Here is a 15,608-nt window from a genome sequence, read left to right on the forward strand (position 1 = left end):
TGATTGGACCTTCGCATCCCGGATCAGATTTCGCGGGAAACCCATGGGAGGGGCGGGGAGGGAACATAACAAGTCACAGGGTTGCCTTTCCCATTCAGTCCTGGGGCCCCAGTGGCTGCTGGGAGCTGTCGTCCGAGGGCTTTTATCTTGGCGAGAAGTGCCTGAGCGCCCCCTGCCGCTTACCGCGGTGGTACTTAAAGTCCCTACCTTCCCCTCACCTGCAGAGGGCGCCAGCGGTATATTTGACTTCTGTTTTTGACTCACTTTTTCCTTTCTCCCACTTTCTCAAACCTCCCTCCCTTTTCATTCATTCAATAAATACTTATTTTCGAACCCTAACTTGACACCCAGAACTGTACTAGGTACTAGGGACTCCAACTACGAATAAGAAGAGAGACAGAGTCTCTACCCTCATAAGGCTTACTCTGCTGTGCATGGAAAGCAACGAACAAATGAACAAATCTCTTCCGACAGTGATAAGGGTTGTGGAGGGAATTAAACAAGATGATGTGATACTGAGTATCAGTATCTGGGGGAATACGTTAGATTAGAATATCAAGGACGACTTTCCTAAAAGGTGACATTTTAGCTTTTGAGAAGAAGCTATCCGGCTATCTGGGGGAAGGGGTGCTCCAAGAAGAAGGAAAAGCAAGTGTAGAGATTTTCTTCCTTCCACCCTAAATATTTGACAAAGTGACAAGTTTTCTCTGAAATGGTTTCCACCAATACTGCCCTCGAAGCTCTGGCTTGTGGATCGTCCCCGCCTCAAAATGTTAGCAGCTACAGCTCCAATTCGACGAGAATCCTGGCTCTCTCAGTGCCTTCCTCTCCTACTCCCCGCCCCTTCGCCTCCGCCTGCAGGCGAATTGCTTGCCCTTACTTGTCATGGCGACTGTGAGCTTTGTGCCAGGAGCCTCGCGAGGATTGACGGGATTGGGACTTTCCCCTCCCATGTGCTCAGACTGGCGCTAAAAGTTTTGAGCCCCTCAAAAATCTCGAGCCTCCATCCCGGGCGCAGGTAGCCGCTGGGCTCCGGGGGCACTTGGCGTCCGGGCTCGGAGCGTGCTTCCCAGGACGGTGACACGCTCCCCTGAGGTTCGGGTAAGCCCCCGACTGAGCTTGATGAGTCTTCTCTGAGTCAAGAGCTCTCGGCTCTGTATTTTCAGCTCGAAGAATTGAAGGGGCGGGGGGTGGGAGCAGTGAAGGCTTAGTGAGTTTGGGGACAATAGGAGCTTGGCTAGCGGGATCAACATGGGAATGCAATGTTGGGAAGCCAGGCTGTAAATGATGGGGATGCTAGGACCAACCGAACGCAGAATTGGACGCCTGGGCGGAGAAGTGGGGCTTTGGGGAACCTCGAGGGGGCCTAAGTGGTCCCCTACCTCCCAATCCAGAGCAGTGTATGAGGAATCATTAAATAAGACGCTCAGACATTGGGGTCTGAGACTTTGCGATCTCGAAACATTGGGAAATCGTGGCTCGAGACTTGAGAGCCCATGGCATCGTGGTGGAACCTTGGGCTCCTTCCCGAAAGTATTTGGGGTGATCGGGGAAGCCCACGCCGCTAAGAAAGGTCCCACAACTTCCGGACCTTTGTTCTTCCTGGAGTGGTATTTCCAGACGGTCCCCTGCTCCGCTAGATGGAGAAAATCCACTTAAAGACTGTCCACCAATGGAAGGAGGAAGTGCTGGGGTTTGCCTGCGGCACTGTTAAGAACTGTCCGGATCTGAGAGGCCAGGGAGCCCTGTTATTGTTTGGCTTCACATTTGCATTTCTGCCACTTGCACTAGCATTTCCGGTTTTTCTTTTTGGGGGCAGCTCACTAGTCTCCCGAAGAGAGGGGGGGTAAAAAGAGAGAAAATGTCTTTTAGATTGGTTCCTATTACTTGCGGAGGGAGGTTCCTGTCCCCCCACCCTGCTTTTTTTTCTTCCGCTGGACTACTCGGTTATCGATTTTGGAAAGGAAGGGGTGTTTATTTTGATGTAAAGCTCCATTCCTCCCCCCTTTAAATGGTGTGCTCCAGGGTTGCAGCAATCAGGGCGGACGCTACCATTGCATGCGACGGGGAGGTTAAAAAAGTATGCAGAGTGCAAACCCTGGGTGTTGTCGAGAAGGGGTACACCTGAGAAACAAAGATGAGAGAGGGTAATGATGGGAGGTTTGTCTGTACCGGAGAAACAGCTTATCTTACATCCGGATTTGGGCAAAGTGATTCCAATTTAGGACGCAGGCCGAACGTCGGGTAGACGGAAGGGGCGGGCGCAGGAGAGAGGCGGCCTCGAGGTCCTAAGTTCCACCCCGGTGCCCTATCTGATTCTTCCCTGTGGGAGGCGGCAGAACCTGCGGGAAGTCCTGCGAATCCGTTTCTCCAGCATCTTCATCACTTAGGGCGCAGTCGTTTCATACAGCAGTGAATTACCACGCACCTGTTAGGAAACAACGCTTTTTTTTTTTTTTTTTTTAATTGAAGTAGCATTTGCACGCGGTGCAATGTACACATATTAAGTGCATAGGTAAATGAGGTTTGGCAAATGTAACCACCCGTTACCCACACGCCTGTCAAAATATGTAACACTTTCGTCGCCCCCAAAAGTTTTCTCATGCCTCCTCCCAATCATTTCCGACCTTCACCTTTCTTTCTCTCACTATAGATTAATTTTGCCTGTTCGAGAACTTCTGTAAATGCAGTCGTGCAGTATGTGCTCCTTTTGTCAGGCCTCTCACCTTTAGCATGATAATCTGTGAAATTCATCCTTGTTAATTGCATGTATGAATGGATGTGTCCATATTTTCTTCTTTTTTATTTAGTATATTCCATCGTCTGAATATGCCATCAATTGCTTATCCATTCTCCTTTTGATGACCTTTTGAGCTGTTTCCAGTGTGGGATTTTTATGAATAAAGCTGCTGTGAACATTCTTGTACAGTTTTTTGTGGCCATATGTTTTCATCTTGGTTAAATGCTTAGGACTGGGATTGCTAGGTCAGAGAGTAGATATATAAGACACTCTCAGTTTTCCAAAGTACCTTACCATTTTACATTCCTACCATCAAGATATGAGTTCTAGTTGTCCCATTTCCCCTCCAACATTTGGTATTGTCAGTCTTCTAATTGTAGTGGTTTATCATGGTGATTTTCATTTGGGTTTCTCTATTAACTAGTGATGTTGAGTAGTTTTTCATTTGCTTATTGGGCAGTTACATGTCATATGTGAAGTGGCTCTTCAAGCCTTTCCCCTTTTATTTTTATTATTAAATTATAGGAATTATTTAGATATACTGGATACAAGTCCTCCATCAGATATACATTATAAATGTTTTCTCCTAACCTGTTGCTTTCCTATTTGTTAGCTGAATAGTGAGTGGTTTTAATTGGAAGTCCCAGTTTATCTTCTTTTTTTCCCTTACGTTCAGTGCTTGCTGTGCCCTGGTTAGGAAATCTTTGTTTATCCCTAGATCATGAAGATCTTCTTTTATATTTTCTGGTAGAACCACTGTGGTTTTATATTTTTACACTTAGGTCTGTGAGCCATCATGAATGAATTAATTAAAAACTAATTTTGTTTATAGTGTGAGGTAGGGGTCAAAGTTCTTTTCTTCTTTTCCTATATGGACGTCTAGTTGTTCTAGCTTCACTTGTTGAAATCAACTTTCCCCACTGAATTGCTTTTAATTGGGGTGTTCAGTCCATTTAATTTAATGTGATTATTCTACAGTTGGGTTAAGGTCTACCATCTTAGTACGTTTTCTATTTGTTTCCTCTGTTCTTTGGTCTTCTCTTTAATATTTGAGGAAGAAAAAATACCCTTCTTATACAAACTCTTTCAGAAAATAAAGGAGAGAACATTTCCAAATTATTTTATGAGGTCAGCAAGGACTATACAAGAGAAGAATATTTCAGACTGATATCCCATTAACAAGTATACATAAAAATCTAACAAATTTTAGCAAATAAACCTGGGAATATATATATATAAAAAAAAATACATCCTGACCAAGTGGGGTTTATCCCAAGATTGCAATGTTGATTTAACATTCAAAAATCAATCCGTATAATTCACCACACTAACAGATTAAAAGACAAAAATCCTATGATCATTTCAACAGATGGAGAAAAGGCAGTTGGCCATATTCAGCATCTTTTCAGATTTAAAAAATAAAACAAAACTCCCAGCAAACTAGGAAAAGGAAACTTTCTCAGTCTGATAAAGGGCATCCCCAATCAACTCACCATTAACAATGACCATAAAAGCAAAATGTTTTTCCTCTTAAGATCAGGAACTAAAAAAGGATTCCACTCACCTCTTCAGCATTAAACTGGAGGTCTTAACCAGGCAAGAAAAATAAATAAAAATCATAGCAATTGGAAAGGAAGAAATAAGACTGTCTTTGTTCACAGCTCGTAAATTATATACCTAAAAAGTCCTAATAGAAGATCCATAAAAAGCTACCAGAATGAATAAATGAATATAGCAAGGTTGCAGGTTACAAAGACAATATAGAATATACTAGCAACCATTAAGTCTTAAGTTGGAAAATGAGTTTTAAAAGCCATGCCATTTATAATGGCATCCAAAACCATGAAATACTCAGGTGAATGTAACAGAAGATGGACAAGAGCTCCATATCAAAAACCACAAAATATCGCTGAAAGAATTAAAGAAAGACTTGAAACAATGGATTGGTTAAGATGTCAGTACTCCCCCTTGATTTAATTCAATCCCAGTTAAAATCCTAGAAGGCTTGTTTGTAGAATTTAAGAAGCTGATTCTAAAATGAAAAAGTAGTACAAAGTTGGAGGGTTAAACTGCCTGATTTCAAGATGATGACAAAGTTACAGTGATGCAAAACAACCAATGAACAGAATAGAGTCCAGAAAAAGACACTTACGTGATGGATTTTCTACTGTAGCACCAAAGTGAATCAATGAGGAAAGGAAAGTCTGTCAATAAATGTTGCTGGAACAACTGAATATTCAATCTTGCAGGAGTTGGGGGGCAGTGAACTTGACCCCAACCTCACAACATATACAATAATTAATTTGAGATGGATAACCAACCTAACATAAAGCTATAAAGCTTTCAGAAGAAAACACAGGAAAATATCTCTGTCTTGATAGGGGTGGGTTTCAGGGCTGTATCAAAATTTGTCAAATTTCATAATCAAAATTGTACAATTAATTTTTGTGTGTTGCAACATATGTAAATTTTAACACTGAACATTTTGTCTTGTTTCCATATTCCAATGACACAGGTAATATGTGGATGCCTTCTCTTTATATTTCTTCAATAATAAAGCTAAAGCCCCCTTTGACTGTGACCCAAGTCCCATAAGCATTACATACACCCCTCCTTGACACCATGGCTGTCATAGATTTTGTGAATTTTTACTCTTCTTGCCTGTCTTTCACACTTTTACATAAATACATTTATAAACAATAAATAGTAGTTTTGTGGGTTTTAATCTACATAAACTATTTGCGTGCATTACTGTGTTTTGAGTTTCTTCCCCTACAAATTGTATTTTTCACCCAAGTATTCCTGAGATATATCTGTTTGCATATTATATATACTGTTTAATTTCCTTAAACTGCTGTAGTAAATTTCTCTTGTGAATATACCACGTTTGGTTTAGCCATTCCCTGCTGACGGATAGTTACATGTCTCCTGTCCTTCACCATTAGAGACAACCCTGACCTAAACATTTTTGTGCAAGACTGGCATGCCCCATGTGCAAACATTTTTCTAGGGAATCTACCTAGAAGTGGTTTTGTAAAGTAAGGTGGGCATGTTTTCCATTTACCGACTGCTACGTTAGAACTTTCCAAGATCAATTTTTTTGTTCATTCAAATCACTTACAGCCAAAAAACTTTTTTATGCCTTCTCCAGGTCACATCATGTAAGAGCTTAGATGTGGCTTTAGAGGACCCAGGTTCAACTCCCTGGCCCTGCCCCTTGGGAGCTTGATGAACCTGAGTAAGTGATTTAATCCCTCTAACCCTTGGTTTTTTGAGAGGATTACATGAGATAAGTCACTGACAGCAACAGTTCCCAGCCAGGACCTGCCCTGCTGGGGCTGCCCATCTCTCCCAGGTAAATTTCCAGCCACCACCACTCAGAAGGTCCATTTCAGCCACTGATGATTTTGTTTTATGGCCCCCGGGCTGGTACCCAAGGGACCAAGGGAAGTCCCTGCTCTGAAAAGATTTGCCAGTGCTGACTTTGCCTGCTCTTTAGAGAAAGAAACGTTGAGAATCTAGTTGCTCCTGAGGATTAAAAAGATGGCGACAGGGAGAGCTCCTATGTCCGAGGGGCTGTCTGCCTCCAGGTAGGGTTGTGACCTTGGGCCCAGCATCCCAGGACCTCCCTGAAGGAGGTGAGCTTGGATTAATGAGGGGTGGGGACATGCCACAAAAGCCACACCTACCCACCATCATAAAGTACTCCCTCTAGGATAACAAACAGAGCTAACATTGAGTTCTTGCTCTATGCTGGGTACTTTCTCTGCTCTTTACAGTTCCCATAATAACCAGATGAAGTCACTACTATATATAATGATTCTCATTTGAGAGCAAAGGATACTAAGGCCCAGAGAGGTCAGGTGACCTCCCAAAGTCACACAGCCATTAGGAAATGAGACTGGTGTGGGCCCAGCCTGTCTGCCCCCAGACCCTGGGCACTTTTCACTTAAAACACAAAGATAAGGAAAACTCAGTTCCTGTAAGAGAAGAAACCAAAAAGTTAACACTTTTAAGATAGGCATTGTGAAAACTCCCATTTTACAGATGAGGAAAAATGAGGCCTGGAGAAATGAAGGGCAGTGGTACAAGGTCATGAAGCAACAGTACAATGTCAAACCTGGGGCTTTTAACATCTGAGTCCCTCCCTCCAATAGAAGTCTATTGACCATGGATCTAGGGAACTCTAGCCCTGACCCCTCAAAACAAATGTTTGGGATCACTCCCTCTTGCCTCTCTCCACACATGCTCATAATCTATCCCATCTTGCCCGAGACGTGGGCATCAGGGCTATCATTGACGTCTCAGTGGGAGGACTTTTGTCAGCTAAGGTCTGCCTCTCAAGCCTTAACTGAATTCAAGAGCGAGCCCCACAAGACTAGACTGAGGTGCAGTGAGCATTTTATTCATAGATGTGTGAATGGTCATTTCCTTAAAGCTCATTCACTTACCTTCCCTGTGCACGTGGGCAGGTCATTTAGCTTCGGGAGACTCAACTTCACCTATAAAGTAGGAGTATGGTTATCAGGAGGAATGAGATAACCCAGGTGAAAGGATTTTGCAGACTCTTTAAATACATATCAGAGAAAGCCCTATACCAACATAGAAGCGGAGATAAAGGTTGAGGAAGATTAGAAATGAGCCTACTTGATGCATGCAATTCTTTGAACTGTTTAGAAAATAGATAGATGATAGTTTGATTGATAGATTGGTTGATAAACAGAATATATAACAAATGTGGCAAAATGCTAACAATCGGTAAATCTGAGTGTGTGGATGGGAGGGTGTTGGAGTTCTAGGTATTGTTTTTGTGTAATTTTTGCAACTTGCTTGTAAGTTTGAAGTTATCTCAAGATTAGAAAGTTTTAAAAAGAAAAGAGCCTGCGTGGGGTGGGGGGTGGGGGGGCGGTTTGTCAACCCCTGAAAGACAGAAAGAAAAGTGTCATGAGCAGGAACCTTTAGGACCACCATGTTTCTCAGCAAAGTCAATAACATATTTGACATCAAGAAGGACAGCGTGAAGAGGCCATTTGGAAGCTGGTCTGGGAGAAGGGGAAGGGACAGCCATATAGCAGAGGCCTCTGGCCCAGGCCCCCCATCCTCCTTGCTACCTCTACCGCCCATGACAGGCTGGCAACACAATCATTCATTCATTCACCACATTTATTGAGCCCTACTGTGTTCCAGGCATTGGGCTAATACTGGGGAATAAGACAGATAACTTCCCCGCCCCAAGGGGGAATTATTCTGCTAGGGGGAATAGACTGAACAAATGAGCAAAAGTATCAGATGGTGTAGGTTCTACGAGAATTGAGGTAAGGGGATGTGATGGAGTTTGACTGTTTGATTGTGTCATTTAAGATGAGCTCTCTCAGTGAGGGAGTGCCTACTGCGTGACGGGAAATGAGCGTTCCAGGTAGGGGAAACCACCATTCAAATGGACTTGGAGTGTTTGATTTAAGCAGAAAAGGACAGGCGGTGTGGCTAGCGCACCCCTGGGAGGTGAGACCAAGGAAACGGGCAGGAGAAGATATGAGAGTGCCAGAGGCATGGGTGGGGCTGGAGAAGGGGGAGTTACAGCTTAATGGGGGCAGAGTTTCAGTTTTGGGGCAATGGAAGAGTTTTGGTCATGGATGGATGAGGGTAGCACGACATTGTGAATGTAATTAACACCACTGAATTGTATGCTTGAAAGGGTTTAAAATGGGGCAAGTTATCTTGTCTATACTTTACTACAATAAAAGTCAGAAGAAAAAAAAAGGTATGCAGGGACTGGGTCATCAGGGATTTGTAAGCCAGTCCCAAGGGAATTCTGGGGGTGCAGTTGGAGGAGGGGATGGGTGAGAGGTGAGAAGTGGAGACTGATTCTTAAAGAAGCTTTGCGATGAAGGGGATCAGAGAGATGGGGCTATAGATCAGGGGTCGGGGGAGGTTTCTGTCCCCCCAGGTGGACTCCGGGCTACTTCGTCCTTTTTAGCAGGAAGCAGGGCACCAATTCAGGAAGGCTGGATGTCCCTCTCTGAAAAGATATGGTGAAAGAGCTGTCCTGTCCCTGGCTGTTCCAGGCCCTGGTGGATATTGGGGGCCTGGGTGGTCTTGCTTCTAAGGGCACCCCCCCTTTCCAGATTGCCTTGCAGGGACTGCAATGGAGGAGCCACAGTCAGATCTCAGCATCGAGCCCCCTCTGAGTCAGGAGACATTTTCAGACTTATGGAAACTGTGAGTGATGTCCTCTTGGGAAGGGCAGATCCACTGTCCCCACCCCAGCCCCCAGCCCCTAGCAAAAGCCCACGGGAAGCACCAAGCAATACTGACCATCTACTCTCTGCCTTTCAGCCTTCCTGAGAACAACGTTTTGGTAAGGATTCGGGGGTGGGAAGGAGCCAGAGGCTGCAGGGCCAGGGGCTGGGAAGCTGGCAGCTCTCACACCTGTCCCCCAACCCCTCACAGTCCCCCTCGCCATCCGCGGTGGATGACTTGTTCCTCCCGGAAGATGTTGCCAGCTGGTTGAACAACCCAGAGGAGCCTGTGGGAACCCCAGCGGCTGCTGCACTGGCCACCACTCCCGTGCCAGCCGCCCCCGCCCCCGCCACCCCCTGGCCCCTGTCATCCTCTGTCCCTTCCCAGAAGGAATACCCTGGCGTCTATAATTTCCAGCTGGGCTTCCTGCGTTCTGGGACAGCCAAATCTGTCACCTGCACGGTCAGTGGCCCCGCAGGGCGAGCTTTCATGTGCGCTTTCGATGCCTGGCCATATCCCCCTGGGTTTTTCTGGTGGGGGGGGTCCTCTTCAGCCTTTGACTTCTTGTCCATCTTTAGACATCTTTAGAAATTTCACCCATATAGCCTGTGACCTTTGACCTCTGACCTGCCACTAAAGTTTGTTCCCCCGACCTTTGGCTTGCTTTCTTCCCTTCCTGTCATACTGTCACTATCCTCAGCTTAATCACTCATGGGGGCACCGGATTTTTCTTCTTTTTTTCCTCGCTTGTGTTCATTGCCAAGTTTTTGAATGTCAGCTTCTGGGGCAGGGACCCCCGTCCGTGTCACTTCCGTAGCTTCCCTCCCAGCACAGCGTGTGGCTTCCAGTAGATGCTTCAGCCACATTTGTTCCTTGACAACCCCCTCCCCAGGCACTGGCCCCCCTGCCCTCTGACTCTTTCTCCTTCCTCGTCCCACAGTACTCGCCTGCCCTCAATAAGCTGTTCTGCCAGCTGGCGAAGACCTGCCCCGTGCAGCTGTGGGTGACCTCGCCACCCCCACCAGGCGCCCGCGTCAGGGCCATGGCCATCTACAAGAAGTCAGAGCACATGACCGAGGTCGTGCGGCGCTGTCCCCACCACGAGCGCTGCTCGGACTACAGCGACAGTGAGGGCTCGGGGCTGGGGTTGGGGTGGGGCTGGGGTGGGGCTGCCCGCCTGGGGTCCCCCAAGCCCCTGAGTCCTTCCCAATGGCTTTTAGGTCTGGCCCCACCTCAGCACCTTATCCGGGTGGAAGGAAATCCGCGTGCCGAGTACTGGGACGACAGCAACACTTTCCGACACAGTGTGGTGGTGCCCTATGAGATGCCTGAGGTCTGGGTTGCCAGTGGGGTCTCCTGGGAAGGGAGGCCTGAGGTGCTGGGTAGGGGGGAGTCAGTGGCCATTGAGGTGGGAGGGGGGCTTTTTCCTGCTTCTTACTTCCTGCTTCTCATTTGGCCTCCTCCGAGTCCTGGGAAGTGTGCAGGATTATCCCCTTTCCACAGCTGAGGAGACTGAGGCTTACAGAGGCTAAAGGCCTCCCCCGGTGGCTGCAGAGCTCCCCAGGGCTGGGCAGCTTTCCCTGAGGCCCGTGTTCTCTCCCAGGTCGGCTCTGACTGCACCACCATCCACTACAACTTCATGTGTAACAGCTCCTGCATGGGGGGCATGAACCGGCGGCCCATCCTCACCATCATCACCCTTGAAGATTCCAAGTAGGGCCCCACCTGCCACCCTCCACCCTGGCACACTCCTCCCCAGCCTTCAGCCCATCTCTGCTCCCTGGGTCCCTCCCCTCACCACTTTCTCCCATCCTCTCCTTCCCTCTGGCTCCCATCCCCGTGTGTGGAACCTCCTACCTCCCAGTTTTCTTTTCTCTGACCTGTGGCTTTTCCGTTTGCCTAGACCTAGTGCTTAGGCTCCAAACAGTGAGGATATGGGTAACTGGGAGTAGGTGGGACTAGTTTGCAGGAGAGCAGGGCTGGTGGGGCCCAGCTTTCTTATTGCCTCCTGCCTCCCTCTTTTTACTCTGGACAGTGGCAATCTGCTGGGACGGGGCAGCTTTGAGGTGCGAATTTGTGCCTGTCCTGGGCGAGACAGGAGGACAGAGGAAGAAAATTTCCACAAGAAGGGGGAGCCTTGCCATGAGCCCCCCGCTGGGACCACTAAGCGAGGTAAGCAGGCAGGCGAGAGGAATGGAGCAAGGGGGTGAAAGGAGAGGAGTGGGGTGGGGGGGGCGAGAAGAGTGGAGCAGGCAGGGAGGTTGCAGTTCTGCCCCAAATTCACTCAGTCCTCTTCTCGCCCTTCCCCAGCACTGGCCACCACCACCGGCTCTTCTCCCCCAGCAAAGAAGAAGCCGCTGGATGGAGAGTACTTCACTCTCCAGGTACAAGGCTCTTACTCCCACTCAGAGGGGTTGGATAGGAAAGAAAAGATGTAAATGTAGAGAATGTGGGACTTATCTCTTCTGTTCCTCCTTAGGCCAGGTTTCTGTATCCATCCTCTCCTCTCCTGGTAACTCTGACTCTTGTAAAGTTAATATTACCATGTTGAAATACGTAAGTTTCAAATCTAGGGCTCTAGATGTTTTCTTGGCTGCTTTGCCTGCAATTAGGGCTTTTGCCAGCAGGGGGCAGTGGTGCCTCGGAGACCATCATTCCTGGTCAAGAACACCTTGTACCATAATGTACATTTTAAAGGACCACTTTTCAAAGAGAAAATTGTTCGAAAGAGTGTGAAGATGGTTCTGTGACTTTGCCCAATACTTCTTTCTTCCACCCAACCCCCACCCTGCCCTCAGATCAGGGGACATGAACGCTTCAAGATGTTCCGAGAGCTGAATGAAGCCTTAGAGCTGAAGGATGCCCAGGCTGGGAAGGAGCCAGAGGGGAGCCGGGCTCACTCCAGGTGAGTGACCCGGACCCCCTCCCAGCCACTGTCAGAAAGCCTGGGGTTCAATTTACTAATCCCACCTCCAGGGTAAGAGTCAACGGACCCCCTCCCATTGGCTCCCAACCCCGCTCAAACCTTCCCTTAGAGTCTTTCTCCACTTGAATCATGCAGCCAGCTCCCTGCCTTGGGGGGTCCACGAACCCCCCAAAGTCCAGGGATGATAGTGGACGCCTCTCTGCCATTTCCAGCAACTCCTAGCTCAGAGCCGCGGGGTTTTGAGTAGGGGCCTGTAACTTTGTGGAAAAGCCAGGGTTTGAGGGCAGATGCTCAGCTCTGCCAGTCCTAGCAGGGATTTTGTGACCTTGTTACTCTCCCTCTCAGACTCAGTTTCCTCGTTTGTAAAATGGAGTAAGTGACTAGCAAGAGATGGATTTAGAAGAGTATCCCAAAGTGCTCAGCGGGCGGTGGTTTCTGTTTTAACTTAAATTCCCCTTTCTCCAGTCGCATGCCCTTCACAGCCCTGACTTGGGAAGAAGGACCCAGACACTCACGCTCACACGCTGTGTCACTCTCCCCCCCACCCCCACCTTTTGTCTCCTCTACAGCCACCTGAAGTCTAAGAAGGGGCAGTCTACCTCCCGCCATAAAAAACTCATGTTCAAGAGGGAGGGGCCTGACTCGGACTGACGTACTCTGCTTCTTGTCCCCACAGACACCCACCCCTTCCCCCGGCCCCCTCCTTTGGCATTTGGGAACCCAGGTTGGGTGCTTGTACCCCTGCTTGGTATAGGTGTGCCTCAGAAACACCCAGGAAGTCTTCGGTTTACCTTGGTCTGAGGCTCCACTAAAGAATTTATCCTGCACTGGTGTTTTGGGAGGCTTGAAGGGGAGCTGAGACCCTCCAGCTTAGCTTTTCTGGCTTCTACTCCGAGAAAGGCTTGGGAGAAGTGGGAAGATGATCCTACACATAAGGGTTAGATTTAGCACCAGCAGCACACTGGGTTGGAAGTCCAGATCCCCCCTGTACCAGCCAGGGAAGCTATCTCAGGTGGTCTAATTTCTTCTAACTTCAGCATCCACATCTATAAAATGCTGATGATCATCGTACCTGCCTCACAGAATTGGTTGTGAGGATTAATGAAATGATGTTTGTCTGGCCTAGAAACCACCTTTTTTCTACATGGCCTCTGGGATTAGCCCCCTTGCGGCTGCTGGTTCCCTGTTGCTGGGGCTGATGGGTTGATAGCTTCCGTGACTAGGCAGCTGGTTCTGGGGAGGGAGTTTCAAGTCCCCTCTCTGCTGGCCTAACAAAATCCTATGTAACCTCTTGGTGTAAACCTCAGCCCCAAAAAGGAAATCTCACCCCATCCCTCGCTCTAGGATCTACATCCACCAAGACCTTGTTCTATTCCTCCCCCATGCCCCCCGCGATGCTCAGGGCCCCTTTTGTTTGTATTTAGAAGGCACATCTGTATTCTCCACCTGCATCCTTCCCTTCCCTTTTGATATCCCATTTTTATATCGGTTCATTATTTACAATAAAATTTTCCTACCACTTGTGTGCCTGAGGAGTGAGTGCCTGTGCAGACTGCCCCTGGGGCCTGCAGGTGCCAGGGGTGAGCAAGGAGATGACACCTGAGTGCCCAGGGAGTGTGGGCCGGGGGCTCAGCGCCCGGGTTCCGGGAGGGGAACAAAAGCTGGAGACTGGTGCAGTCTGCAGGCTGCATGACAACAAGGGATGGGGGAGCTCCATTCATAACTCGGGAACCAACTGTCCCTCCTCCCCTCCTGCCAGGGCTGGCACAAGGTTCTCCCCCACCGCTGGCATCAGCCTCTCACTGAGGATTATGGGATTTAAATGTCTGATTTAGCAAGCCTGAGCCTCGGGGGCGGCCATCTGCTCCACAGGAGAGGGCCGGGATACCTGGGTCCTCAAGGCGAAAGGGGGTGGGTGCTCTCGGCTGCAGTGAGGCCAGTGGGAGGTCCGCTAGCTAGCCAGGGCCCCAGGAAAATGGGGGCGGCTAAGGTGAGGGCTGGGGCCTTCCCAGCATCCCCTCTTCCTGGGCCTCATGCCAGGTAGTGGAATGAATCGAAGCTTTAAACTCTGCCAGGAAAACCTTTCAAAGGGCTTCTTGGGGTGGGGAGGAGAATTTGGGGATGGGGGGCTGAGCACACCCCCACCCTGTCCTGTTCTTCCGAGCTGCCGGCTCCCAGGGAGGGGGGCTGAGGGCAGGCTGTCCCTGTTACCCGCAGCTGCCTGAGCCAGTGCTTGGAGGGATGGCCAGACAGTGGGGACATGGCTTGTCCTTCTGCCTCCTTCCTGGTGGGGGAGGTGGGGGTGCCAAGATCTAGAAGGGCTTCCGGGGCCACTACCCTCCAAGCCTGTCAATCAGAATTAAAGTGCCAGAGGGAGCCCCTTGTTTTGCCCCAAGGATCCCCAAAAGCTGTGAAGCCACCAGCCTCCCTGACCTCAAAACCGTTTATTTTCTTTCTTGCTCTAGGGAAGGCCAAATGCTCTCCCCAGGAGACCTGGAATCACCTTCCCTTAGCCATCTCCACCTCCCACCAGGGCCTTGGCAAACCACAGCTCCTGAAACTCATTCCTCTCCCTAGGTCACCCCTGGCCTTTTTGGCCAGCATGCAACACCCCCACACCCTCAACGTTTCCCTAAATTATGTTCCTAGCTCTGTATCCTTTAGGAAACAGATCCCTTCTGGCTCTGCTGATCATTTCATTATGAGGTGATAGATCACTGGACTGAGAATTATGAAGCCTGGGTTTTGGGTCCAGCTCTGCTTTGAGCTGTGTGACCTTTGGTGAATTGCCAGCCTCTCTGGTGCTGCCTACTCCATTCCATCTGGTTGTACTCATTCAGCCATCATCCATCTGATCAACAGGTATTCACTGGTACCTTACTTGATACCAGATACCATGGCAGAGCTGGCCCTTGCCCTGTCTCACAAAGCCCAAACCCTATCCCATTGAGGTCTGGAGTCAAATCTCCCAATTTCCTCATGACTTCCAATTCTGACTTGCAATTCGCAACCTTAAGTCAGTATATCTTAATATTTTTATTTCAAAAATCTTCTTGATTTCGGGAACACAGGGTCCTAAATATCTATGAACCCCAGCAAAAGTTGTACTCTGAGGGCAATGTATAGCCTTAAATGCCTTCATTATTTCAAGAGAGGGAAAGAGAAAAGAAACAACCTCAGATGCATCCAGAAAAGTAAAGATGCAAGCTGAAATTATTGAAATAGAAAACAAATCTGGTTGAAAGGATAAATCCAAAAGCAGGAACTTTTTAAAAAGCCACTGAAACCGTTTTTTAAAAAAAGAACAAAAGAGAAATGAATCCACTGTCATTTAAACCATTCTGGACCATAGGAAAAGAGGGAAATTCCAAATTCATGTAAAAATTATGCTGGCTTTGTTGAAATTAAACCTGATAATGATAAAAAAAAAAAAAAAAAAAAAACAACCTACAAACCAAATAATATATAGATTGATGAAAAATCTATATAAAATATTATCAAATAAAATACATCAATGAATCAGGAGCTGCCACAACTGACCATGTAGGGTTTATTCCAGGAACACAAAGTTGATTTAATAGCAGAGAATGTATCAACATAATTCATTACATTAACAAATTAAAGAAGAAAATATGCAGTCATATCAACAGATGTTGAAAGGAATTGGGTTAAACGTCAACAGCCATTCTTAAAAAAAAAAAA

At 47.8% G+C, this 15,608-nt stretch overlaps 1 protein-coding gene across 2 annotated transcripts; it reads left to right on the forward strand.

The window, feature by feature from the left end:
• Positions 1 to 948: 948 nt before the first annotated feature.
• On the forward strand, positions 949 to 13,427 carry TP53 (tumor protein p53). Of its 2 annotated transcripts, none has more exons than XM_037809580.1 (11): positions 949 to 1,101; positions 8,866 to 8,959; positions 9,077 to 9,098; positions 9,191 to 9,442; positions 9,921 to 10,107; positions 10,201 to 10,313; positions 10,584 to 10,693; positions 11,016 to 11,152; positions 11,291 to 11,364; positions 11,779 to 11,885; positions 12,476 to 13,427. In XM_037809580.1, the coding sequence occupies exons 2-11, from the start codon at positions 8,886 to 8,888 to the stop codon at positions 12,555 to 12,557; spliced, it is 1,158 nt and encodes a 385-aa protein (XP_037665508.1). In that variant the 5' UTR covers positions 949 to 1,101; positions 8,866 to 8,885; the 3' UTR covers positions 12,558 to 13,427. The 2 variants fall into 2 exon arrangements, with proteins under 2 accessions (XP_037665508.1, XP_037665509.1); XM_037809581.1 differs by having other exon boundaries at positions 959 to 1,095.
• The last annotated feature ends 2,181 nt before the right edge of the window (positions 13,428 to 15,608 follow it).

Source organism: Choloepus didactylus, chromosome 18, assembly GCF_015220235.1.
Source record: "Choloepus didactylus isolate mChoDid1 chromosome 18, mChoDid1.pri, whole genome shotgun sequence".
Classification (NCBI taxonomy): domain Eukaryota; kingdom Metazoa; phylum Chordata; class Mammalia; order Pilosa; family Megalonychidae; genus Choloepus; species Choloepus didactylus.